General features: G+C 52.2%; 10 protein-coding genes across 10 annotated transcripts; 6 read left to right on the top strand and 4 right to left on the bottom strand.

Annotated features, from left to right (window-relative positions):
* The first annotated feature begins 72 nt into the window (after positions 1 to 72).
* On the top strand, positions 73 to 1475 carry BDV17DRAFT_254908 (alpha/beta hydrolase). Its single transcript, XM_073756850.1, has one exon. It carries the CDS (start codon positions 431 to 433, stop codon positions 1394 to 1396), a length of 966 nt encoding a protein of 321 aa, XP_073618941.1. The 5' UTR covers positions 73 to 430; the 3' UTR covers positions 1397 to 1475.
* Positions 1476 to 1669: 194 nt separating this feature from the next.
* Positions 1670 to 3571, top strand: BDV17DRAFT_301091 (uncharacterized protein; the record flags this gene model as incomplete). Its single annotated transcript, XM_073764184.1, has 6 exons — positions 1670 to 1978; positions 2064 to 2455; positions 2548 to 2660; positions 2742 to 2892; positions 2953 to 3290; positions 3355 to 3571. The coding sequence occupies exons 1-6, from the start codon at positions 1924 to 1926 to the stop codon at positions 3569 to 3571; spliced, it is 1266 nt and encodes a 421-aa protein (XP_073618940.1). The 5' UTR covers positions 1670 to 1923.
* Positions 3572 to 4096: 525 nt separating this feature from the next.
* Positions 4097 to 6195, top strand: BDV17DRAFT_288184 (major facilitator superfamily domain-containing protein; the record flags this gene model as incomplete). The annotated part of the gene is made up of 7 exons (XM_073761338.1): positions 4097 to 4148; positions 4207 to 4340; positions 4410 to 4420; positions 4491 to 4821; positions 4913 to 5385; positions 5456 to 6049; positions 6123 to 6195. The coding sequence occupies 7 exons, from the start codon at positions 4097 to 4099 to the stop codon at positions 6193 to 6195; spliced, it is 1668 nt and encodes a 555-aa protein (XP_073618939.1).
* A 305-nt stretch (positions 6196 to 6500) lies between these two features.
* On the top strand, positions 6501 to 6980 carry BDV17DRAFT_288183 (uncharacterized protein; the record flags this gene model as incomplete). The annotated part of the gene is made up of 2 exons (XM_073761337.1): positions 6501 to 6723; positions 6931 to 6980. 2 exons carry the CDS (start codon positions 6501 to 6503, stop codon positions 6978 to 6980), a joined length of 273 nt encoding a protein of 90 aa, XP_073618938.1.
* A 1004-nt stretch (positions 6981 to 7984) lies between these two features.
* BDV17DRAFT_215079 (uncharacterized protein) lies at positions 7985 to 8788 on the bottom strand. The gene has a single exon (XM_073755499.1). It carries the CDS (start codon positions 8506 to 8508, stop codon positions 8056 to 8058), a length of 453 nt encoding a protein of 150 aa, XP_073618937.1. The 5' UTR covers positions 8509 to 8788; the 3' UTR covers positions 7985 to 8055.
* An 850-nt stretch (positions 8789 to 9638) lies between these two features.
* On the top strand, positions 9639 to 10492 carry BDV17DRAFT_254901 (uncharacterized protein). The gene is made up of 2 exons (XM_073756849.1): positions 9639 to 9930; positions 9986 to 10492. The coding sequence occupies exon 2, from the start codon at positions 10032 to 10034 to the stop codon at positions 10458 to 10460; it is 429 nt and encodes a 142-aa protein (XP_073618936.1). The 5' UTR covers positions 9639 to 9930; positions 9986 to 10031; the 3' UTR covers positions 10461 to 10492.
* A 6525-nt stretch (positions 10493 to 17017) lies between these two features.
* Positions 17018 to 17896, top strand: BDV17DRAFT_288181 (transcription factor TFIIE subunit TFA2; the record flags this gene model as incomplete). The annotated part of the gene is made up of 1 exon (XM_073761336.1): positions 17018 to 17896. The coding sequence occupies one exon, from the start codon at positions 17018 to 17020 to the stop codon at positions 17894 to 17896; it is 879 nt and encodes a 292-aa protein (XP_073618935.1).
* Positions 17897 to 18228: 332 nt separating this feature from the next.
* Positions 18229 to 19878, bottom strand: BDV17DRAFT_254898 (3,4-dihydroxy-2-butanone-4-phosphate synthase RIB3). Its single transcript, XM_073756848.1, has 3 exons — positions 19393 to 19878; positions 19142 to 19259; positions 18229 to 18963 (listed from the first exon to the last, which is right to left on the bottom strand). The coding sequence occupies exons 1-3, from the start codon at positions 19454 to 19456 to the stop codon at positions 18432 to 18434; spliced, it is 714 nt and encodes a 237-aa protein (XP_073618934.1). The 5' UTR covers positions 19457 to 19878; the 3' UTR covers positions 18229 to 18431.
* A 132-nt stretch (positions 19879 to 20010) lies between these two features.
* On the bottom strand, positions 20011 to 22369 carry BDV17DRAFT_254895 (uncharacterized protein). Its single transcript, XM_073756847.1, has 2 exons — positions 22231 to 22369; positions 20011 to 22152 (listed from the first exon to the last, which is right to left on the bottom strand). Exons 1-2 carry the CDS (start codon positions 22271 to 22273, stop codon positions 20210 to 20212), a joined length of 1986 nt encoding a protein of 661 aa, XP_073618933.1. The 5' UTR covers positions 22274 to 22369; the 3' UTR covers positions 20011 to 20209.
* A 109-nt stretch (positions 22370 to 22478) lies between these two features.
* Positions 22479 to 23846, bottom strand: BDV17DRAFT_254894 (putative ubiquitin conjugating enzyme (UbcK)). The gene is made up of 3 exons (XM_073756846.1): positions 23375 to 23846; positions 22968 to 23300; positions 22479 to 22917 (listed from the first exon to the last, which is right to left on the bottom strand). Exons 1-3 carry the CDS (start codon positions 23479 to 23481, stop codon positions 22812 to 22814), a joined length of 546 nt encoding a protein of 181 aa, XP_073618932.1. The 5' UTR covers positions 23482 to 23846; the 3' UTR covers positions 22479 to 22811.
* Positions 23847 to 24052: the final 206 nt, after the last annotated feature.

The raw sequence follows: 24052 nt of genomic DNA, 5'->3' as shown, positions 1-24052 counted from the left end.
CTCCGCGCAATATTCTCAATGTCTCCGAGGTGTAAACAAGAGAAGAGAAGAGAGGAAGTGCCCGCGTCAGGAGAGACTGAGACCTTAGTCATCACTAGCGCCGGAGACATTCGAGGGGCCAGAAGGGGACTAGCCTGGCCAGACCACTTCTCGTATAATCATCGGACACTTTCAGATACTTTCATGACCTCGCACTTCGACTCGGGCTGACTATGCGATTGATAATAATGTGCCCGGAAAGAGCCTCAGAATTCTCTAACCATCCGTCTGGCGTCTATATAAGACTTCCGGAGACCGTGATCAAAATGCATCCATCACTCAACAACTCAAGTCTCACGCCTCTCAAGCCTCACTAGCAAAGCTCCTTCAGCAACTTGACAAAACCCTCGACTCCAATCGCCAAATAACTCTCAAGAGCCACTATCTCAAGATGTCTTCACCAGTCGTCCAATCCCCAATCAACCGCGAACTCGCCGAAGTCCACAAAAACATCCCCTCCCTCGATGTCATCACACCAGAGAAGCTCCACGCTTACCGCGAAGCAATCGCCCCAATGTTCACCTTGGAAAACACCATCCGCGGCAAGGTAGATGTAATATCAACCGAAGAGTTGGACATCCCAGGCCCAGCAGGTCCCATGCGCGCCACCATCTTCCGCCCCAAGAACCAAACCCGCTCCGTCGAGCAAACACCCGGCATCCTGCACATCCACGGCGGAGGTCTCGCAACAGGGAACCGCTTCTTGGGATTCACTATGCTCAACTGGGTCGAGGAGCTCGGTGCTGTCATCCTCACGGCCGAGTATCGTCTCGCTCCTGAACATCCTCAGCCCGCTGCTCTGGAGGATAGCTACGCCGCGCTAGTGTACATGAACGAACACGCTACCGAGCTGGGCTTTAACCCGGAGAAGTTGGTGGTTGCGGGCGGCTCGGCTGGTGGTAACCTTGCGGCTGGCGTCGCTCTCCTTGCGCGCGACAGGGCTGGCCCTAAACTCGCCGGTCAAGTCTTGATGTATCCCTGGCTTGATGACAGCATTGACTCGCTATCGGTCGAACAATACTACGACACTCTTCCCGTCAAAAAGCATGAACTGGCCAGAGTCAGCGACTACGCTTTTGGAGTAAACCGCGAATATGCTGATATGTATACTGCTCCGGCACGCGCGACGAGCCTCGCTGGCTTACCGCCGACCTTGCTTGACGTTGGTGAGGCGGATATATTTCGCAGCCAGAATGTTGTCTATGCGACCTCATTGTGGAGAGACGGAGTCACAACTGAATTCCATGTTTACCCTGGCGCCTATCATGGGTTCGATGTGTTTGTGCCGGATGCTGAGATTAGCAAGCGGGCGGTGGCTACACGGTTGGAATGGTTGAGGAGTCTACTCAGCCAGTAGCTTTGTTGTTTTTAGCCCAATCTTAACATAGATTTTTAACATTTGTTATGTTTATCTGTTTTAGAGATCAGCATGCGTCTCAAATGCTCCTATATTTAGTGAAATTTATTCAATGACGTCATTAACGTTCCTCTTTATTCCTATTGCTCTCAAATGGTCCCTTGGATACTAATAGGAGTAATTGCTAGAGACCAGCAGACCTCCAACCTTGGCTGTAGCGTGGAGAGTCCAAGAGACGACTACTCCTCACCCCCCGCCGGTCACTCTGGGTTCCCCCACATTGCCATCTGTCACTTACCCCACAACCCCCATACATATGTCGATCACTGAAGGGTCCCATAATCTTCGAAGACAAGCACTCGGCTAAAGTTCGCCCACGCATATCCCGAGATATTTCTCTGGTCATCACATTCTCTCCAATTTCGAGAATCTCTCATAAGCTTTTCTACCACTCGACTCGCTTCACCTCACACCGCTATACTCAGATCAAAGCTTAGCCCTAACTCCAACCTAGTGCAACCGCAAAGATGCCCTCGCCCGCAGACGGAAACACTGACATTCGCGTTATTGTCGTCGGAGCCGGTAAGGAATCCCACCCAAATAATGGAATCCCAATAAATTGCCAATGAACAGCAGCTAACACCTCCCCCGTGCCTTCTTAAAACAGGCTTCGCCGGCCTCTCAACAGCAATATCCTGCCACCTCTCTGGCCTAAGCGTAACAATCTACGAGCGCTTCCCCACTCTTCAATCATTAGGCGATATAATCTCATTCGGGCGCAACGCAGGTACAATATTCGCGCGGTGGGGTGACGTCGTTGACAGGATGCTGCCTGCTTCTATCAATTTACAGAATCATGGATTCAGGATCCACAAGTATACAGGTGAGCACGTGACGACGCAGAAGTCTGTGCCTTTTGATCGAAACAGGCCAACAATTAATGGGCATCGCGGCGAGTTGCATGGGATTTTGTTTGGCTTTGCGAGGGAGATTGGGGTGAGTATTAGGCTTGGGTGCGAGGTTGTGGATGTTTTTGAGGGGGGCAATGGTGATGGGCATGTAGGGGCGGGGATTGAGCTTACGGGTGGGGAGAGGGTATCTACATACCCAGCTGTTCTCCGAGAGACATATGGGGAGGCTAAAACGGTCAGGTATACGGCGACGTCGTAATCGCCTGCGACGGTATCCGTTCCAAAACGCGCCAGGCAGTGCTAGGATACGAGCCGAAGCTGGAGTCAAGTGGGTATGCTATCTATCGGGCTTGGTGAGACAATTCCTTCCCTTCCAACCTTTCATAAGAACCCCCTCCAGCCGGGATAGATAGCTTACACCTGCATGACCGCAGGTTCTCCAACGAAGCCATCCTCGCTGACCCACTAACAAAACACCTCTGCGAAAACGGCGACACGTTCAACGGCTGGATCGGACCAGATGTGCATCTCCTCGTGTCATCGCTGAAGGGAGGGAAGGACGTTTGTTGGGTTTTGACGCATAAAGTATACTCTACCCTATCTATCTATCTACCATTCAACCCCATCCACTAACCCTATTCAAAGGACGAAAGTACCCAAACGACTCCCCTCTCCCGCCCGGGCTACCTCCCCGACGTCTACGCCATTCTCAAAGAATGGACCCCCCTCTGCACCCGAATCGTCTCCAAAACGCCACCCGACCGCCTCATCGACTGGAAGCTCATCTGGCAGGACCCGCTGCCTACATGGGTAAGTAAAGGCGGGAGGATCACGTTGGCCGGTGACTCGGCGCATGCGTTCTTGCCGACTTCTACGCAAGGCGCGACGCAGGCGCTTGAGGATGGGGTTACCATTGCGGTTTGTTTAAAGATGGCTGGGAAGGCGAGGGTTAGGGAGGGGTTGAGGGCTTTTCAGGAGATACGGTAAGTTGGATATATTTTGGGGAGTTGAGAAGGGTAGCAGGCTGATAAGGTGCTGTTTGGGTAGGTATGACCGCGTCTGTAAAGTGCAGGAAACGGGGAAGACCACAAGAGAGAGATGGCATAAGGCTGATTGGGACGAGATCCAAAGGGATCCCAAGAAGCTGGAGTTGCCGAGGGAGGGGTGGATCCTTGATCATGATGCGGAGGCGTATGCAAAGGAGAGGTGTGAAGAGACCTTTGGGGCTAGATTGGCGGAGACTGATGGAGAGAGCAGAATGTGAATAGGAATTCTGGGCTCTGAGGATCCTGTAATATCTTGCATAGTTTATTTTAATAAACACCATATAGCCCTAAAGCAGCTACAATAGCATGTGAGAGCATCACGTATCAACCCATGCCGCAGAAAGCCCATTTTGTATTTTTGAGATTGTCCGTCCCTTGTCCCAGTAGACAAGTCAAGTTAACCCCGCTCTAACGGCGACACCGCAGCATGAGCATCATGTATCAGTCCCTTTCAGGACCGCTGATCTCCCCCGCAACCCTAATCTAGGCATGTGGGGAATGCATCAACATCCGGGGAAGAAGTGGGGATGAAGAGCTGAATATATAAGCTCGGGTCTTGATGCAGGATAGCAACTGCCGGCTCTCTGCAGTCCATTAATCTGCTACGCCTAAGTTGTGCAAAAGTTGTGTGATAGGCACTCTTCCTCACCGTATAAAAGTCGAGCGTGCTCGGGCTGAGCTCGTTGCTCCTGTTCCCATACATGGTCAGTCAGTATTAGAGATTATACGCCAGAGCATGCATCATGGCTTTTGGGATCTTGGAACCGGAGAACGGCGAATTCTCTCCTGGGACGGGTATGGGGCACGCTTTTCGCTTCAATAATACTGCTCTCACAAATGCTAACCCAAGCAGTGACATTGAGCCACCAGACACAGACGATTATCGAAACCCCAACCGATTCCCATCGGACTGCAAAGACTCACAACCACGACCGAGGGATCGTCCTGGTACCTCAACCGTCCGACTCTCCCAATGATCCTCTCAATGTAAGTAGGGTCCTCCGATATACATTATATCCACTATCCACGATCAACTAACCAAGCCCATCTACCCAGTGGCCCCAATGGTACCCACCCAATCCATCCCTCCGCCTCCCCCAAAACCAAACCAACTCATTAACCCCCTCAACATCCCAGGCGCAAAGACCTCATCCTCCTAATAATAAGCCTCCTATCTGCCGTAGTCGGCGCCTACGGTTCCATGCTAGGCCCAGGCTTCGTCGAAATCGCAGCGGAGCTAAATGTCTCCGTCAACGAGATCTCGCAGGCAACCTCTTACCTCGTGCTTGCGTGCGGCCTGGGCCTCTTCGTCTCGAACCCACTTGCCAAATGTTATGGGAAGAGGCCTGTTTATCTGGTTGGTGGATTTGTGATGTTTGCGAGTAGTGTTTGGGGCGCCGCGACGCATGGGTATCCCTCTTTTCTGGCGTGTCGGCTTGTGGGGGGGTTGGGGATCGGGCCTTATGAGGTTGGTACTCTTACTCACTTGAATTGATGCTGTTTTTGGCTTTAATTCAGATTAGAGGGTTTAAGTGATGCGCTGACTGGGTTACATATAGGTCCTCGTGCAATGCACAATCGGCGACATGTATTTCGTGCACGAACGAGCGACGCGAATCGCCTTCTGGAATCTATTCCTCGTCGCAGGCATTTCGGCCGGCCCAGTTGTTAGCGCGTATATTATTCAGTATGCTGGGTACCGCTGGACGTTTGGCACATGTGCGGTATTCTTTGGTGTGCTGACGGTGGCGTTCTTTTTTCTTGCGCCTGAGACCGCGTTTATTAGGGCTTGCCCGGGGTCGACACCGGTGGCGACGGGTGTAGAGCAGCCGGAGACGAAGAGCTCGAACGGTGCCAAGCATGTGCAGGATGTTGAGAGAGTTGAAGTTGAGGAGAAGTCGAAGACTCGAAATGAAGAACCGTCTTCGCCGCCTGGCCAGGTTAAGGACTCCTACTGGCGCTCACTCCGGGTCTTCCATGACCGGTTCTCGAGCGCTTCGTTCTTGAGAGTCATGACGAGACCGTTTATCCTGTTCGTACTCTATCCTGTTCTCGTCTGTCTGTTCTCGTCTGTCTATTCTCGTCAAAACTCACCTTTTCAGCTTTCTCTACCCCCCAATCCTCTGGGCGTTCCTAACCTGGGGCACAACAATCACATTCACCATCGCCTTCGGGTACGTCAACGGCGTCATCTTCACTCAACCGCCCTACAACATGTCCACATCCCAAGTCGGCCTCACGCACATCTCCCCACTGGTCCAATCAGTAATCTGCGAAATAATCTCTAGGCCCCTCTGCGACCGCATCGCCGTCGCCCTCACCCGCCGGAACAACGGGATCTACGAACCCGAGTACCGCCTCGTCCTGATGGCGCCAGGCTTCATCTTAGGCGTGTGCGGGTTCTACGGGTTCGGGGCAACAGTCCACTACACTACGCATTGGACGGGGCCGGTGCTTACGTATGGGATGGTGAATGCGGGGCTGGCGTTCGTGTCGACTTGCGTGTTTGGGTATATTGTTGATGCTTTTGGGGATGTTGCGGAGGAAGCGTTTGTTGCGGTTAATGCGAGGAATTTTCTTTCCTTCGGGATTCTGTATTTTATTAATGCGTGGTTGGAAAGGGATGGGACGTTGGAAGTTTTTGTTATACTGGGGAGTTTGTTTGTTGCGACGACGGTTTTGACGGTGCCGCTTTGGTGAGTTCGCTTTTCTTGAAAGTCATCTTTTGGATATATTACGTGGCTTTGCTGATATGGTTGATTGAGGCAGGATGTATGGGAAGATAATTAGGGCGCGCGTTTATCGAGTCGAGTGGTTGCAGGCGTATATGAAGGATGATTGATTGTTCTTTCTTCTCCTCGATATAAGGGCAGCTCAGTTGCTCTTTCCTATCCTGATGCACGTCTAAATAAAGAGGAAAGGAGTAATTAGTTAGCCCGGCTCCAATAGGTCCTGCCTATCCAAAACCAGACAAGAATTAATGAGATCTACCAAGCTGAACCCCGAACTCCGAGCCCTTAAGCGCGAACCGTACTTAAGCTCGATCATTCAGCCCCTTGAGAGAGCTCAAATAAAAAATTCTTTGCGCACCTCTTGAAGCAATCGATTTATAAACGCCCGTACTGATTGAGTCAAACTTCTCCCAAAATGACAATCAACCACATCTTCCTCTGGGCAACACCCCGGAACCTCCCCGCCCTGCGTTCCTTCTACCGCACCGTCCTCGCACCAGTCGGCTACAAAGAGCTCTTTTGCACCGAGAAAAACACTCTTATCGGATTCGGTAGCGACTATTCTTATTTCTGGTTGAAGGCGTTGCCGGAGGGGAAGAGCACTATGCCTGTTCATGTTGCGTTTGATGCACCGAGTTGTAAACCCTTCCCGCGGCCCGCCTTCCATTCACTTTGCCTACCTAGTTTTCAGACTACGTTTCTGGCCTTTCTTGCTGATCACTGTGCTCTCGGTTTTGTGCGAACGTTGATGAGTTTTATAATTTTGCGTTGTGGGTTTCTCCTACTTTTATCTCTTTTCTCCTCATCCATTGTCTGAAGTTTGTGTTTATGCTGATGTGTAGCAGGGAGCATGGCGCGAGATGCAATGGGCCGCCTGGGATTCGAGAGGAGATGAGTCGGCAGCCATACTGGCCCGATCTTTATGCGTAGTTCCTCAATTGAGAGCAAGCCTATCTCTTCCTTTCGACTTTGTACCCTAGAACGGGACAGAACTCACTTCCTATACTTCTTCAGTGCCAGATCCTACCTACTCAACCTCCACATCCATCTCCAAACTCCTCAACTTCAGATAATGCTTTATCAACCCCCCAGTCGTCTCCTCAAACCCCGTATGCCTCCACCCAAACACCCTCTCCGTCTCACCAACATCAAGCCGCCACCTGATACTCTCCAAACTCCCCTGGCAAGGCAGTAAGCCCTCCTCAACCTCCTTCCCAAAATACTTCCTCGCGATAGTCCTAACATCTCGATCCCCCTAGATCCCATCACCATTCTCACCATTATCCGAACCCGAAACAAGAATAAACTCCTTACCACCCCCCCACCGGGGGGAACCCTCCCACAGTCAACAGCATCCACATGCGCCCTCGCTACATAATTTACATGAACAGGGACAGTCACGTATGGTAAACGGGCTGTTCATATCTGCTGTTAGTGCGAGCGCGAGGACGGACGCCCTCGTTCCTTCCAGGACAGCAGACGAGGGATGATTGTTTGTAGATGACGGACTGAGACGCTCATCGGGCGCAGTCACGAGGCCCGGGCGGATATGGATGTGGTCGAAGCTAGGCCTATACTTGCCCATGAAGCAATTGTTGTTTGGGTTGTTAGGGTTATTTGTTGTATGGAGGGAGGGATATGCTTACCAGGGGTTTCTCGGAGGTGATGCCGAGCATGATGTCACTTAAAAGGTACTCAACAATATTGAACGGAAGCAGGAATGGATAAACTCTCTTGATTATGAGAGAAATGTCGAATGTCTATGCATAAGTACAGCGATCGCGACCACCGAGCCCGGAGTTCCGAGTGCAGGCACAGAACCAACTTAACCCTAACAAGCAAAACCTCACTCACTTGCACCTCACCAATGGAGATGAACGCTAACCCACCAAATCAAAGTCCGAACTTCACTCATCCCGTCAGCATCTTCGATCCCCGATATCTCCAGACTGTAGCTCCATCTAAATTTTCTACACCGCTAGCAAATCCACATCCTCAACCTCAATTCTAACGCCAGCGTTCCTCAACCCCTCCACATACTCCAGCCCCAGCGACGACGGTGTGAAGAATCCACCCCTTCCAGCTCTCTCCCTACCCTGCCGCTTATTCAGCAGTATCTCCACGCCAACGCAGGTCAGCGAAGCCGTAAACTCATATAGCGCACCCTGTCGCAGAAAACACGCCCGAACAACGGGTTTGTCTCCCTGGATCATTCCGATAGCCCTATACTCGGCGCGTCCGAGGCCCCTTAGCTCTTCTTGGTCTGGTAGTGATTTTCTCGGGTCCACAAATATTCTCAAAGGCCCTCTAAACAATGGAACCGCTAGCAAGATGATTACCACCTTCGTTATGAAGTGTATAAGCAATGCCGAGATTAAGCCCTTGGCAGGAACGTACTCCTCAATAAATAAACGTTGGTCCATAGAGCTGGGGATTCTGCGTTGCACTGCGGTGGACCATGGATGCGTTTCCGGGACCGATAAAGGACGTCGTTAGACTTCCTAGACCTGGGACGGACCGGTATCCGAATGGGCGGGAGAGAAGAGGTGGATTGGGCTTTGCCGATGGGCTATTTGAGTTGCCTGAGAGAGCCCAGGAGTTCCCCGAGAGGTATCACGACGGGTCCCATGTTTCCAGACTGTCGAGGACGGTGCTGAGGGAGCCGGGGCTCATTGCTTTTATGCTATAGGTGTGTGGCATGTCAGTGGACGAGGAGCTCAGCGTTGTGAAGTGAGTAGATCAGAGATGAGTCGTACTCTAACTTCCCCGTAGTCCAGTCAAGTACTTCTCTCTCACCCGTTGTGTAATCAGCGAAGCAAGTATATCAGCTTGTGCCGTGGATGCGATCCCAGGTATAAGCTGTTTTTTTGGTCATCAGCACAAACCCTCCTTCTTTACCCAACCAAAGAACTTGGAGGCAGGCTTGAACCTACAATAACACCGCTCTCTTTTGCAACATCCTCATACTTCCCAATCTCCCCCCCTCACCCCGCCAAAAGTCCAGAGTGTCTCTGTCGTACTACGTAAAAAAAAAAAAAAAAAATACAAAGATCAGCATCACCATCAATCACCCACCCCCTACCTTCATAGCAGAACCTACAAATCAAGATAATCCGTCCCCAACACCGCACAAGCCTCGACAGCCGGCGTTGAATACCTATGAAACGGGCCGACGGCATTAACAACAACTTTCGTTTTCGCGATGGAGCGGGTCGATGCTGCTTTGATTGAGGGCGAGGACGACTTCGATGTCTAAATGTCTAAGATACTCATTATCTATCTATGATCATATATAGGTAATAGGTGAAATGTTCTCTGAATGCAAACCAGGCTGTACTCGATCCGCGTACTGAGTTTGCAGTTTCTCTGCCAACGCTTTGAGTCGTGCCTCTGAACGGCCGGCGAGACACCATCGTGTGTTTGTGGGGAAGTGAGTGGCGATGAAAGTTGTGCAGAGGGATCTTGTGTACCCTGTTGCGCGGAAGAGGGTGAGGTTGTACATTGTATGGGGATGATCTCGATTGTATTTGAGAGTGTGTGGTTTGGTGGCAAGGTTTGCTATAGGGAGGGGTATTTTATATGTAGTGGCGGAGCTCCGGGCTGGCTGTTGCAACACCTGGAAGTCTGTCGTGACTAGGAGTTCCTAGTTGCCATTCATGTCTAATCTCGATTAAATTCAAGTACGAAATCACAGTGTTGATCAAGTGGAGCTAAAAGGAGCCATCCATTAAACAAAAGAAATATTGACACAAGATATTGTCTGAGCTAAACCACTATCTCCCTCGGGAATAAAAGGGGAAAAAAGCAAAGCATAAATAACATAACCCTTTGATAACCGTAAAATGCTTGAATCTCAATTCAATCAGTATACATAAACAAAAAAGCGAAATATCGACAAACCTATGCATGATAAATAATTCTAAGACGCCCCAGCCCCTCCCCTTGCATGGCCGCCACCGCGCATCCTCTTTCCACCAGCATTGCCTCCTTCGTTTCCACCTTCAGTTCCGTCTTCCCTGGCTCGCTTGCTTCCCTGCGGAACAAACTGGCGCGCACCGGCGTTGAGCGCGCCTCGGCCGGAGCTCGCTTGGGTCTGAGCTTGTCCTTGTCCAGCGGCTTGGGCGCTCTGGTGGCCGCCTCTACCCTGGTGGCCGCCTCGTCCGCCACGTCCACGAGCAATGCCAGTCCCGCGCTGCGACTGCTGTTGCTGTTGAGGCACCTGTGCTTGTCCCGGCTGCTGCGATGGCTGACCGGACGTATTCTGCTGGTGAGCGCCGCCACGACCACCGCCTCGCCCACCTCGTGCAATTGGAAGTCCGGACAGTGCTCGCAGGTTTCCGCCGGCTCCAGCTGGGGGTTTGGTTGGCAGAGATGACCCTTGGGGCTGTTGCTGCTGTTGCTGCTGCTGCTGGTTTTGAATCTGGCCGAACGGATTGGGGACGGTACCGCCCGCAACGGGCGCAGAGGCTGCTGCGACGGCGCCTTCTTGTTGTTGGGGTGCTTCTTGTGGCTGCTGCGGTTGTTGTGCCGCTTGCTGTGCGGTTTGCTGTGTGGGTTGCTGAGTAGGTTGAGGCTGGGATTGAGGTTGAGTCTGTGCTGGAGTACCGGAAATTTCAGGTGCAGCCGGTGCAGCCTGGGGTGTAGGAGTGGGAGATGGAGCAGAGGCGCCCTGTTGTTGGTCGACAGTTCCAGCTTGAGAAGGCGCCGCGGTAGGTGCAGGCTGAGCCACCTGAGGTGCGGGAGACGCAACTTGGGCTGGCGTCGCTGGTGAAGGCTTGGGAGTCTGTGGTTGCGCTGGCGGGGCCTTTGCGACCTTTGCAACCTCCCATACTTCGACGACGGGCTTCTGCGGCGTTTCGGTGGCCGCCTTCGAGACTACATCGACCTTGGCTTGTGTGTTTCGGTACCTCGAATCAAGCATGCTGATTCGAGCCAGGTACTTCTTATCCGACAGCTCGACGGCAGACTTGACTTTCTCCTCCAGGCCGTGCTCGCCGGCTTTCTTGAGCGCCTCTCGCTCCTCGGCGAATCTCTTCTCGGCAGCTTGAGCTTCCTTCTCCTTCTCTTTAGCGACTTGTGTTTTGATGTTGTTCATGACAATAAAGCGAATAGTCTGGTTTTTGGCAACGAGTTGCTTTGCCTGGGTATCTGTCAACACAGGGAGGCCATCCTCGGCCATTGTAAATGTGGCAGGTGTTTGTTCAGTCGGCTGGGGTGCAGGTGCCGTAGTCTCTTGTTGACCTTCCGCTTGAGCTCCTGAGGCGCCTTCTTGACCGGCAGATAGTCGCTCCACTTCCTGTCGATGAGTCGCTCTAACCTCTGCCATCTTGTTGTTGAAAGTCTCCTTCAACCTTTCAACTCGTTCCTTGATCTTGTTCTCATGCTCAGCATCCTTGGCAGCCAGAACACCGTCCTTCTCAGCAAGAGCAGCTTCGAGACGCTGCACCTTCTCTTCCAGTGCCATGACCCTCTCGTCATCAGTCGGGGTGGGTCCTTGAGTAGGTGCTTGTGTGGTAGGAACAGGGAATTGAGATGCAGGTGTTGAGTTGACAGCTGTCTCTTGTTCGGCTGATGCAGCAGGCTTCTCGGAAAGTTGGGTCTTCAAAGTCTCCAGCTCCTCCTTGGTTGTCTTCAACTCCTCCTGTAGAACTTCCTTCTCCTGGACCACAGCATCCAGCTCCGTCTGCTTGGCGTGTACGCGACCCATGAGATCCCTGGATCGGCCCTTGAACTGCTCTGTAAGTTTCGAGCGAAGCTCCTGCAACCTTTCTTCTGCCGCCTTCAACTGCTCGGGGAACGCCGCAACCTCGGCCTGAAGAGTGTCTCGAGCCGAAACAGCCTCGTCTCTTTCCTTCTCCAATGTCTCCAACTTCTCCTTCAGTCCCTCCATCTCAGCTGGATCCACTCGGTCATACTTCTGAAGAATGTTCTGAGTTCGTTGCTGCCAGCGATCCCTATCAGCCTGCAAAAGCTTCATTTCGCCGTCCTTCGTTTCCAAAGTGTTATCGAGTTCCCTGATACGGGTCTCGAGAGGCTCAATTTGCTGAACCAGCTCATCAACGCGAGCAGATTTCTCGGTAAGCGCAGTTTCTGTTTGCTTGACTTGGTTGCGCAGAGTGACACTACTTTCGCGGAAAAGGTTGAGCTCGTTCAGCGTCTCCATGAGTTTGTTGTGGCTCAAGGCAGTGTGCTCACTGTCAGTGGCAGCACGGCGTTGCTGCTCAAGCTTAAGACGCGCCTCGTCGAGCTGGGTTTGAGTGTACTCAAATTGCTGGCGCAGTCGTTTGTTCTCTTGCGTCGATAGATGATACTGGACATCAACAATCTCCTTCTCACGTCGCAAGAAGTTGATGACCTCCTGGAGGCCTTCTAAGTTCGGTGCCACGGGTTCTGCGTCCTCCTGCTCGTTCTCGGCAATGGTGGCGCGGTCGCGTTGGAGAGCCGAGATCTGCTTGGTGATGTTCTCGACCTGGGAGTGAAGGAGGTTGTTCTGGTGGAGCACTTCTTCTCGGCGTTTCTGTAATTCCAGAAGCTCGCTCTCATATCGATCCTTGCGCTCACTCCAGCTCTCTTCCTTCTGCGCAAGGTCCTTCTTGTAGGTCTCGGCCTGGGTGCGCAGTTCGACCGTCTCCAGCTTCAGTTGGTTGGCTTCGGCGCGAACCAACTGGAGGTTCTTTGCAGCCTCGGCGTGTTTTACCAGTTCGTTCTCATAGTTTTGCTGGGCATGTTGGGAGATCTCCGCCTGAGCCTTCAAGTCCTCCTGGTGGTACTGAGCTGCAGCGATCTGGCGTTCATTCTCTTCGGTCAACCTTTGGATATCGGCTTCGAGGGTCGCCTTTTGCTCCTCCAGGCGTCTGGTAGCCTCTCCCTGATCGTCACGGAGTTTTGAGAGCTCAGTGTTCGTTGTGTTGAGCTCGGAAGAAATCTCTTCCATGCGCTTCTCCAGATCCTGAATCTTCTTGTCCTTCTCCTCGACAAGACGATCCGTCTCTTCACGATATTGGTCGTTCGTCTCCGAAACTGACTGAAGTCGCTCCTCAGTCGCCTGGCTAATGGCCTTGTAATCTTCAACCTGCTCCTTGGCATGCTCCAGATCGCTCTTGGCTAATCCCAAATCGCGTTTCAACTCCGATACCTCGATGCTGAGTTCTTGCTCCCGTGTCAGTCCGCTTTCTTGCGATCCTTCGGCATGGGCCGCGGTTTCAGCAGGGGCAGCATAGACGCTAGGTCGTGACTGGAGAACCTGGAGACGTTCCTCGGCGCTCCGAAGCTCGACAGTAAGCTCGTCAACTCGGGATTGCAAGTGGTCTCTCGTGGTCTTGGTCGCAACCAACTCCTCCTTTGCGGAGCTCAGGCTCGTCACCAAGTCGTCAATGCGCTTCTGGTTCTGCTCATGCTCATATTCTCGCCGCAGCGCAGCCTTCTTGGACTCCTCAACCTCGTCGTTCAATTTCCGCTTCGTACTCTGCAGCTCGGTTTCCAACGACTCAACGTTAGACTGAAGTCGCCGGCGACTCTCCGACTCAGCATGCTCTCGCTCGTTGAGGATATTTTGCAAGTTTGCGTTCAGCGAATCCAGGCGGCCGCGTTCGTTCCTCAGCGTTTCGTTATCCTCGATAAGTCGTTTTTCGATGTTCTTCCAAAGAGCTTTCTCCGCCTTCAGGTTTGCGCTCTCGCGCTGAAGACTATCGATAAGGCCCTTCGACTCGACGAGATCTTCAGCGGCTTGTTGCGTTCTAAGGTCCTGTCGGTTTGCGTTCTCGAATAGTGTCGTGTAGCGCTTCTGCAGCTCTGAGTTCTCGCTCTTGAGCATGTTAAAGTTGCTCTGAATAAGCTCCGCTCGCTGAGTAGCGGCAACAAGTTGACTGCTGGAACGGCTAGTCTCACTCATCAGCTCGCTGTTCTTGCGTGAAAGCTCATTGACCTGCTGCTTCAAAGCCGCGTGGTCTGTGGCACTCTCCTCCCGGAAACTGTCAAAGTGCGCTTGAACCTTGCGCAGCAATTCAGCATAGTCAGGGACGCCCTTGGCCTCTTCGGACGCTGGAGGAACAGCACCCAAAGGAAGGGACTGGGAGAAGACAGCATCACCACCCACAGTTTGTCGTCGATGGGTCAGCATGCTGCGGAAGGTGTCTCGCTCTTTGACGTAACTCTTAGTCTGAGCAATGAGGTTTGCGATTTCGTCCCTGTATGTTTGTATCCGGACCCTGAGCTCCTTCAATTCTTCCTGTTCCTGCTGCCGAGTAACATCCTTCTCGCGTGCCTCTGCACCTTCCATCTTATCTCCTAATTCTCTCAGCATGCGGCGAAGCGTGACGTTCTGTTCCTGAAGTTCGTGTAGATCCTTGAACGTCATCAGGTTTTGACTAATGAAGCGACCGGTGGGGGTAAGGTCCGCCGAAGAGTCATCAATCTCCTGGCGAGCAACCCGCTCGAGTTCCTCCCTGTCGTAGTTGGCTTCGCCTTCCTTCAACAAGGTGACCTCCAAGACTAGTACCTTGATCTGGGCGCTCAGATCCCTGAGTTGTTGGCGCAAGACTTCACCCTCATGTGTTAATCCTTGCACCTGGCCCTGCCATTTCCTGCCCTCCTTCGTGGCCTCGTCACGCTCCTTGCCAGCGGTGTCTAGAATGTTGGACATCTCAACGACAGCATTTTCCAACCGCGCGTGGTCTTCACGCAGCTCGTCAATCTGAGGCTTGCTAGCTTCGAGGTCCTGAACCATTTCATCCAACGTAGAACGCAGTTCTTGGTTAGTCTTTTGCTCAGCAACGAGCATCGTCCGCATCCTATCATATTCGGTATACATCTGAGTGAGGGTAAGACCGCCCTTTGCTCGAGACGCCCGAGGGGAGAATGTACCGACTGGGGTGCTAGGGCGTACAGGGGTGCCAGGTGTGCCATTCATTCCCCGAGCTGGGCTCATGGATCTCCGTCCAGCCGCACCCTCTGTCTCAAGCTGGCTGATAGCGAGTTCGAGCTCAGCAACGCGCCGCTCAGCCGCCTCCTTGTCGCGGTGTTCAGTCTCCACCTCGACACGCACACGTGAAATCTCCTCGGCGGCATCATCTCTCATCTTCTCCAAGTTCAACTGGCATTCCTGCACGCGCTTCTTGGCGGTCTCGGCCGCGTTACCTTGTAGCTCTGCTAGTCGGTTGGCGCTGTCCAGCTCAATTCTGAACGACTCGGCTGCTTGGATGGCCTCCTCCTTGAGCTGCTGGATAGTGGAGAGCGACTCTTCGTAGCGCTGTTCGACTTCGTCCAGGCGGCTCTTGAGGGCATTCTCGCTGCGTCTCAAAGACTCGGTGGTTGCGATAGCCTCCTCATTCTCCCGCTGGAGCTCCGCAATCCGAGCACTCTTTTCCTTGCGGAATTTGAGATGTTCGGCAGACTTTGTTTTCAGCTCCGTCTCGAACCACTCGTTATTCTTCTTTGTCAGCTCCAAGTCCTGCTGGAGACTTTGTTCGCGGAATTTAGCGCTGGCGGAGGCGGAGTTGGCGGCTTGAAGGTTCTGCTCTGCCGTCGAAAGTTCGCGTCGTAACTCGATGGTCTTCTTGTGATGTGTAGAGAGTTCCTCCGCGAGTTTGTCGTGCGCAGCTTGCTTTGATTCAAGTAGTGCTAGTGTATCACGGTTCGAGGCTTCGAGGGAGGATATGCGAGACTTCAGGGAGCTGACCTCGGATTCGTTCGATGTAGACGATGACTTTAGCGTCGCGATTTCGGACTCTAACGATGATCGAGCGTTTTCTAACACGCGTCAGTACATCGGGATTCCACAGCGACAATTATTAGTACCTGATTCATGAAGTTTCTTTCTTGTCTCTTCCACCTCCGCGTGGCCCTTCTCGACCGAACCCTTCAGCACCTTGATCTTGGTCTCGCTGCTGCGAACAGCATTCTCAAGCTCGACGTCAAGCCGAAGCTTGTCAGACTTTAGCTCATCGAATTCTCGCGCTTTCTTCGTGATAGCTTCGAGCAGCTGATTGACAAGTTCGACCGTGGGAGCTTCGGTAAGAGTGCTCAGGGTCGGCTCGGCGATGGCGTAATGTGAGGATAAGAAAGGCAATTCGATTGTAGCGGCAGCCATATTGGCTGTGGGGTGGTCGCAGCAATCCGCTGCTTTAGAAATTCCAACCTACAGCCCTGGTTGTCGCGAAGCAATTGTGGTTGTTGCAATGATCGAGGTCAGGCAGCTCTTAACCGGTCTGAGTTCATTGTTTGAAGGGCGCCTCACGTGACCGAGGCCTAGCTCCATCGGACATCCTCCATGAATGACATGAATGACCTCCATCTTCGCATCGCCATATCTCAAAGCTGGGTTCCTTTGTCCACTGGGCTTTCCCCTGCTTCACATTTACAAAGTCTCTTTGTTCATGTTGGTGAACAGGTTCGGGATGACTCGGTCTATTCTGCGCCTCTGCCTACCTAGGATTTGCCCAGCAAGTCATTCGCAATTCATATAAGGATGTTTTATTCGAGCAGCCTGACTCACTTGCGCTTTACTTGAAGCTCATCTCTACTATGAAGCCAGCCCCTCCAATTCACATAATGGCGCATACTAATACTGCTGTCAGCCTTGGACTTGACTCCTAATATAGTTTAGCGTCAATCACGTGTCCTCACCCCAGGCTCCCGACACAGAACCAGATCTTGGATTGTCATCTCTTTGAAGACTCACTCACTTGCCCTCTCAATTTACCACTCATTGACCTCTCACATCTTTCAGCTGTGCCTACAGCGCCTCGAGGCCCATATCTAACCGGATACTCTCACACAGGCGCGTCACATGATAAACCCAGCCCTCATATAGAGCTCCCTTCGGCTCTGACGGGCCCAGTCTCGCCTCTCCTCTCACCTCTCCTCTCGCCTCTCCTCTCGCCTCAGTCTCTTCCTCACTGCCCTCTTCACCTGAACCTCTCCGCAACCGCAAACATGGCGCATCTCCAGCAGCAGCTGAAGAGCTTCAACGCAGGCGTGATGGACTACGCCAAATCCATGCCGCAGCAGCGACGCTTCGTCCATAACCCCGCGAGCAACTCCCAGATTCCTTCGTCCAGCTCCACGCCCACGCCCGGCGGTAACAACGAGCAGAAGAAGAAGCGTCATGACGCAGACATCGTCTACTCTCAGCCCGCCAATACCGGTACGGGGAAGGATATCATGACGCAGGTGGTCTTCGCTATCGAGCACATGAAGAGCAAGGGAGTCCCGCTTACGTTCTCCGACATCGTCTCGTATCTTTCCCTGCAGCACCGGGCGAACGATCAGGGCTATGTCCAGGCCCTGCGGAGCATTCTGCAGATGCACGAGAAGGTGCAGTACGATCCTAGCGGAGCAAATGGAGAGGGCACATTCAGCTTCCGCCCGCCGCACAACATCCGCACTGCCGAGCAGCTGCTCCAGAAGCTCCAAGCGCAATCTACAGGGATTGGCATGAGCGTGCGAGAGCTCCGCGAAGGCTGGCCGAATGTCGAGGATGCGATCAATAGACTGGAGAAAGAGGGCAAGCTGCTCGTCACTCGGAACAAGAAGGACGACCACGCCAAAATGGTCTGGGCGAACGATTCCTCGCTGATTCAGCACTTCGATGACGAGTTCAAGTCTATCTGGGAGAAGATCAAGATCCCCGAGCAGCAGATCGTCAAGGAGGAGCTGGAGAAAGCGGGTATTACGCCGACGAACAAGAATAAGGTCATTAAGCCTAGGCCCAAGGTCGAACACAAGAAGGTGAAGAAGCCTCGTCGCAGCGGGAAGACGACCAATACTCATATGATGGGTGTCTTGCGCGATTACTCACACCTCAAGCGATAAACTTCCTTCTACGTTCCGCTCTTCCTTTCCCTCTCAAAAATTTTGATGATGCTCTCCGCCGCAACACTGAAGAAATCTTTTCATACCAATCAGTCACCATGCATTTACGGGCGTCCGGTTTGTTTGTTCAAGAGTTAACCCCTACTGGTCGACGCTCTCGTCCCAGTCTTTAGAATGTTAATCTGTAAACCATCCATTTCCGTTACCATAAAAAGATAGATACCCTAGGAAATGATAAAAAGAAGACTTTTATTGCAATCTAAAGTAATCGGAAGCAGACTCATCTAGTAATTAGTATTACAACTGGTCTAAGGTATCTTCGGGACTATCAAGTTCAACTTGGATGATACTGCTAGTAAGTACTGTCTGGCCTTATGTTACTCATATCTGCGATACCAGTGATCAATCGTGTAATCTATCCCAAGATTTGCATTGATAAGGAGATGCGGAATCGTCCGCCATGTCTAGGATATATCATAAAGCCATCCAGCAAACGTAATTTGTACAAAATGAATGATGCGTAGTTCATCAGCAATCACGACTTCCCGTTAACATTTTCCTCAGCCGCCAAAGCCCCCTCGGTCTTCTCAACATACTCAACCAGATCCTCAATAGTGCATACCTTAAGCCCCCATCTCTTCCCAAACCTCAAACACCCATCCCGCCTCATCATCCCATTATTCCCCCTAATCTCCGCAACACCCTCAACGACCTCCCCATCCTCAACCAACTCCGCGATAACACCAGCCGGCGCCTTGCCCGCAAGTCTACAAAACTCAACCGCCGCCTCGGTATGTCCCTTGCGCTGGCGCACGCCACCGCTCTTCGCCTGCAGCGGGATGATGTGGCCTGGTCTCCGGAAGGCGGAGGGGGAGGCGGACGGGTCCGCGAGGGTCCGGCACGCGAGGGCGCGGTCGTGCGCTGAGATTCCCGTCGTAATGGAGGGGTCGGACGAGTCGATGGAGACTGTGTAGGCTGTGCCCTTGGGGTCTGTGTTCTCGAGGACCATTTGCGGGAGTTGTAGGCGGTTGGCGATCTCGGGTGTGATGGGTGCGCAGATCAGGCCGCTTGATTGGATGGCATTGTCAGTTTGGTTTGCTTGGTGGGAAAGAACAAAGACGGATAAGGATTGTGTTGCATGCGCTTGTGAATTGTCTCCTTTGATTCAAGCAAGGTTCAAGGTTCAAGGTTCGCGCGAGGGGGTTGCAGGAAGGAAAGGATGCCGGCACTGGCACTGGCACTGACCTGGTATAGCGGACTAGGAATGCCATCTGCGCGTCTGTTATCGATTCGGCTGCGATTATCAGGTCGCCTTCATTCTCGCGGTCTTGTGAGTCTAGCACGACGATGAATTCCCCATTCTCTGTATGCGAACCGCACAGTTAGCACGCTGAACTGGGAAGCCGCAGAATAGCAATTTCGGATGATTTTTGGCCCAATGGCCCAATGATCATTAAGAAGTCGCATATTGAAGAGATGTAACCTAATCGACTCACTGAAAGCCTTGATCGTATCTTCAATAGAATCGAACTGAAGCGCGGGGTCCGTCGGAGAAGGCATATCGGAGATAAATCTGGCTCGGAGACGTCGCAAGCAAAAAACCTTTCAATTCCAAATTCAACTGAGTTCGTATGCCCGATCCAAGGCCTCGTTCACGTATTTATAGATCAATTGCAAACTCTCGCGGGGGGAACGATGCGAGTCGTGGTGGCGGATTTTGAGTTACGGCGGACTTCTCGGTGCGGGGTGGAAATGCAGGTGAAAGAGATCGCGGGTTTTGCTTTTGACGGAGCTGCTTGGAGGAAGGAAGAAAGAGTAAGGACAGTAAGGAGAAGTCTCAGCTGGAGAAAGTGTCAAGATAACGCAACCGAGTGTTGACTCAAGGAGACCCAGAGAAGGTGGAGGAAGGCGATTGCAAATGGTTTGTCAGTCGCTATCAAATCCACATCCACTCTTGATCTTATCCACCTTCCGCGGCTGGCAGCGACAGTGACAGTGTTCCCGCCGAGGCCGATTTAGTCACCACTTTCTCAGTCCGAACGCGTAGAATAGTCCTGACTCATACTGATTATTGTATTTCAATGAATGGTAGTCCTGAATAAGTAATTATATGGATCAAGCTCAGCTATATACTCATGTTAGCGGCCCTTTCCAGCAAGATATATTCCCGTACCCAATGAGACGAATGATCTATGTAACGATGTGAAAAGCTATCTAGATATATAATGAGACCCGCTAAGACATCAACAAGAAGTGAGGACAACAGATACCCGGTTCTCCATTTTGAGGAAACCCATCTCAAGGAAAAGTATATTAAAGACCGAAATCACCCATCCGCCGCACCTCATCGGCTTGCGTTTCTAGAGCCCTTCGCATCATCTTCGAATACTCGCGTTCACGCGCTTGTAATTCACGCTTCTTAGAACGCGCTTCTTCACGCGTCGCTTCATCATTATCGCCATCTAAAGACATTTCGTCGTCTTCGCCAATCTCGTCTGTATCTGGTGTATCTGAAAATCTAATCCGGCCTAGGCGGTCTCCTGTCCAGACAAGAAGCTCATCCCCGGTGAGGTTGCCGCCCGTTGGAAGCACTTTTCTGGCGACATCGCCTTCATTCTGGGCGCGAGATACACTTGCCCATAGTCTGGACGCATCGTTTGCCTCGTCGTCGAGTTGAGACTGGGTTCCCGGATGCGGTCGATATGAGTTGATGTTCAGGCGACGGATTTCAGTGCGCCCATCGCGCTCAACCCATTTGATATTCCCGTCTCCATCAGAGTATACAATGCGTGTGCCGTGAGATTGGACGGACAGGATTTTTGAGCGGGCGGCGCTTTGGCGGTTCTGATATGCCGTGGTGAGGCTCGAGGAGCAGCCTGAAGGGCCATTTTCGTCGCTCTGTCCATGGCCTGATGCAGTAAGATTATACAGTTCAAGAGAGCCTTTTCCGTTATATTCCCCGCAAGCTGCCACGGTATGTGAAGCTGGGTATTTCGAGCTGGAAAAAACAGGAAACCGTGGACTAGGGACAGAAACAAGACCACAAAGCCGTCCGCCTGAGTGGATAGTTCCCTGCAGTTGAGGAAAGTATCGACGATCGTACTGGAGTATGCTTGGAAACCGGCCTGCAACGAAGATCGAGTTCACGTGTGGAGCGGGTGGATGTAGAACTGCTAGAGGCCCTGGTTGGAACAGCGGTGCGTAGTTGTCGCTTGTTTCCGAAAGGCCAGGACTCCGAATGCGTTGTGGAGGCCTGCCGTTTGGCTGGAGTTGCAGAAGCGGAGAGTCTGGTGGTGTATAGATCTGCGATTCTGGGACCAGCGATACGGTTGGCTGCTCGCAGCGTAGGTTTATTGTTTCTTCCTCCTCTGACTTTGATAATCGGCCGTCGTAAATATGCAGACTCAATGTGGTGGCTAGGGTCAAGGGCACAGAATAGTCTGTTTCCTGAGACAAGGCAAAGACAGACCAAGGGTAGCGTTGTTGGGAAATGACCCTGAGTGTTTCGAGGTCGACTTCATTCACAACATGTCCGACAGCCAGATAGGCTCTTTGGCGTATCGAGTCTACGCTGACACATTCCCCCAGATTGATAAACTCTAGCGCTGACTTCGCCGCGGAGTTCTCCTTTCTCTGGGACATATCCACCGTCAATATTCCCGGCGCACTGGTCCCGAGTATGCTGCCCTTTGTAACCCGAGAGCCGATCGAGTGAGAATGATTGAGATCCCAAACGCAAATACTGCCATCGCTCAAAGGTGAAATAACTCTGTTCTGCCTGGCCAGGCTGAAATCTTTGAGAAGTCCCATGCCTTTCACCTCAATATAAGTCTTCCCGCCGCCCGCCGATTTTGAAAATGGCTGTTGGAGCCAGCTGAGTGAAATCGGTCCATTACGAGCAATATATTCCGAGTACCAGTCGACATCTTCTCCTTCGGCGGAGGGATCCCAAGCGGCCGCGGCTCTGGCCCTTTCACTGAAGGTGGGCTGGCCCTGGGTATTCGAGTCTGCATCGTTGAAACGTAACGTCTCAGGCTGAATCAGCGAGCGAAGGGAGGGTTGTCCAAGAGAACTAAGAGACGCGATCGAACTAGAGGCGAGGCTTTCGGATGGCCCATGTCGGGGGCGAGTGGCTGATAGACGAGCAGCCCATGTATTCTCGTAGCAATGGAGCCTCCATACGCTGTTGTCGCGAGCTAATGCGAAGAGCTGTCTCGAAGCTGACTGAAGTTGTACCTGCTCTGCTGGAGTGAGATCTAAAAATGCCCGGTGCGTCAGGAATTGATTCTTCGATGTGGGGTAGACAGCACAGCAGCGGGGTGAACAGTGCTTACAGTCGATGATTTTAGTGAGGATTTCCACAGGCAGCTTGTCCATGAGGCAGAATTGGGAGGGCCACCATTGAGGGCAGCGCAATCTTCTCCTCTAGCTTACTGTAGGATGTAAGACAAGGCATGCTCGTCATGTTGGCAGAAGGGTCGGACAGCCGTTTTATTACTTCCCCGCGATCTGCAAGTCTAGGCTGGCGTCACGTGTTGACCCTTGGGCCCAGACTATATAATTGAATGCTATTATCAATTGCTGTACATATAAGAATGCTTGCTGAAGTACTATCATCTCCTAATAAAGATCTATGGAAAAAAAGAATAGCTAGCGCCAACAACAAAGACGACGTTGCGTAGGGCAAACCCCTTGCTTCCAATAACTCCGATACTCCGGATCACCAATGGACGAATTCCGAGTAGCGCGACGCTCTTATTCTTAGCCAACACTGAAGCAGATTGTTCAAGAACGGGGCATTACGACTGGAAGTGGAACAGACGGAGAGCAGCCCAAACCCCGATTCAATGCAATGCTTCCAAAAGATATCAAGCTGTTCCTTTTGACACCGAGCGAAAAAATATAGAGAAGAGCTCTATTCGATATCTTCGATGTCGCGGTGCCTGGCCAGAACATGGCGCTTGTACTCCTCCTGGTCCGTGTCCCAGAGGTCAGCCGCCTGGGCATTGAGAGGGCTCGCACTATCAAAAGTTAGCGACCATGATACTGTACTTTTTTGGGGAATTCCTACTTGTTTGGCTCTCCGAGAAGACTTTGCAGACTGAGAAGAACATTTTGTACGTTGAATACAGCACTCCACTTGTCGCGAAGAATATCCAGACAGATGCGACCAGAGAAATCGACGTTTGGGTGGTAGATAGGGGTCTTGAACATCACGGTAGGCGGCGAGTAGGGGTAGTTGTTGGGGAACGAGAAGGACAGCTTGAATGTCAAGCCCTCGTACGGTGTTTCTGAAGGGCCGGTGATGGTAGCAATCCACGACATAAGGTTCCCATCAGCGTCCGGGAAGGCTGAGATTCCTGGTGAAGGCGACATCATGAGTTGCATCAATTCGGATTGCAGACTGGCGGAGCAAATAGGTTAGCTTCAGCCTTCAATTTCCCAGTCCATGTGGCCCGAAGGTCAGACTAAACATACCGCTTGGTGACCCCCTGGGTATCGTTCCGTTGGGAAGAAGAGCTCAGCTTGGACGTCTCGTGCGCGTCAGGCGCCGAGTTCTGAGTGTCCTCCATGCTGTAGTCCATGATGTTGGGTGACGCGGAGATGGAAAGAAGAAGCACAGCTAAGGTGAAAAATTCGAAAAGGTGAGCGGGTAGGGTGGGTTCGAATATCGTAGCAAAGTGGTCGTAGCAGGAGAGGGTTGCTCTGGAATGGCGGCTGGATCCGGAAGCAGAAGAGCGGGTGGTGGTTGGAATGACGGATGGGCCCAAATGCCACCGTGCTAGCCAGAAGCAGTCCGGAGTAGATCTGATCGGAAAATATCGAGTATTGAGAGCAAAGAGGAGAGCAAATAAAGTAGAGTTGAAGACAGCGGTACAAGAAGACTGGGGCTGAAGAGAAGCGGAGGGAGAAGGAGAGGAAGTCGCAGAGGAGGGGGAGAAAGTAAAGAGGACAAGCGCCGATTTGTTTACCACAGCAACCATCTGACCGGTCCATCCGACCTTCTTTGTCCTGACTGCCCTGCGCTGGCATCCTGAGCCTCAGACTACGCTTTGACTTAGACAAATGTCTAATCACCTGCGTAATCAGATTACTCTTCTCAAAATGCATGGGTATTCCATGCGCCTGTCATCTCCCGCATCAACGCTTCTGTGC

This window comes from Aspergillus undulatus, assembly GCF_047715775.1.
Source record: "Aspergillus undulatus strain CBS 261.88 unplaced genomic scaffold BDV17scaffold_7, whole genome shotgun sequence".
NCBI classification, from domain to species: Eukaryota; Fungi; Ascomycota; class Eurotiomycetes; order Eurotiales; family Aspergillaceae; genus Aspergillus; species Aspergillus undulatus.
The sequence above is the reverse complement of the archived record's forward strand: the minus strand, read 5'-3'. Positions and strand labels throughout refer to the sequence as shown.

What these genes read in the sequence shown, in the direction of transcription:
- BDV17DRAFT_254908 (XM_073756850.1), top strand. Translation starts at nt 431, where the DNA reads ATGTCTTCACCAGTCGTCCAATCCCCAATCAACCGCGAACTCGCCGAA.
- BDV17DRAFT_215079 (XM_073755499.1), bottom strand. Translation starts at nt 8,508, where the DNA reads ATGGACCAACGTTTATTTATTGAGGAGTACGTTCCTGCCAAGGGCTTA.
- BDV17DRAFT_254901 (XM_073756849.1), top strand. Translation starts at nt 10,032, where the DNA reads ATGGCCGCCACCGCGCATCCTCTTTCCACCAGCATTGCCTCCTTCGTT.
- BDV17DRAFT_254898 (XM_073756848.1), bottom strand. Translation starts at nt 19,456, where the DNA reads ATGCCTTCTCCGACGGACCCCGCGCTTCAGTTCGATTCTATTGAAGAT. An exon ending in AGATACGATCAAGGCTTTCA is followed by an intron (nt 19,260 to 19,392) that starts GTGAGTCGATTA and finishes GTTCGCATACAG; the next exon opens with AGAATGGGGAATTCATCGTC. An exon ending in TTCCTAGTCCGCTATACCAG is followed by an intron (nt 18,964 to 19,141) that starts GTCAGTGCCAGT and finishes CATCCAATCAAG; the next exon opens with CGGCCTGATCTGCGCACCCA.
- BDV17DRAFT_254895 (XM_073756847.1), bottom strand. Translation starts at nt 22,273, where the DNA reads ATGGACAAGCTGCCTGTGGAAATCCTCACTAAAATCATCGACT. An exon ending in CCTCACTAAAATCATCGACT is followed by an intron (nt 22,153 to 22,230) that starts GTAAGCACTGTT and finishes GGGCATTTTTAG; the next exon opens with ATCTCACTCCAGCAGAGCAG.
- BDV17DRAFT_254894 (XM_073756846.1), bottom strand. Translation starts at nt 23,481, where the DNA reads ATGGACTACAGCATGGAGGACACTCAGAACTCGGCGCCTGACGCGCAC. An exon ending in ACCCAGGGGGTCACCAAGCG is followed by an intron (nt 23,301 to 23,374) that starts GTATGTTTAGTC and finishes TTGCTCCGCCAG; the next exon opens with TCTGCAATCCGAATTGATGC. An exon ending in CTTCTCGGAGAGCCAAACAA is followed by an intron (nt 22,918 to 22,967) that starts GTAGGAATTCCC and finishes AACTTTTGATAG; the next exon opens with TGCGAGCCCTCTCAATGCCC.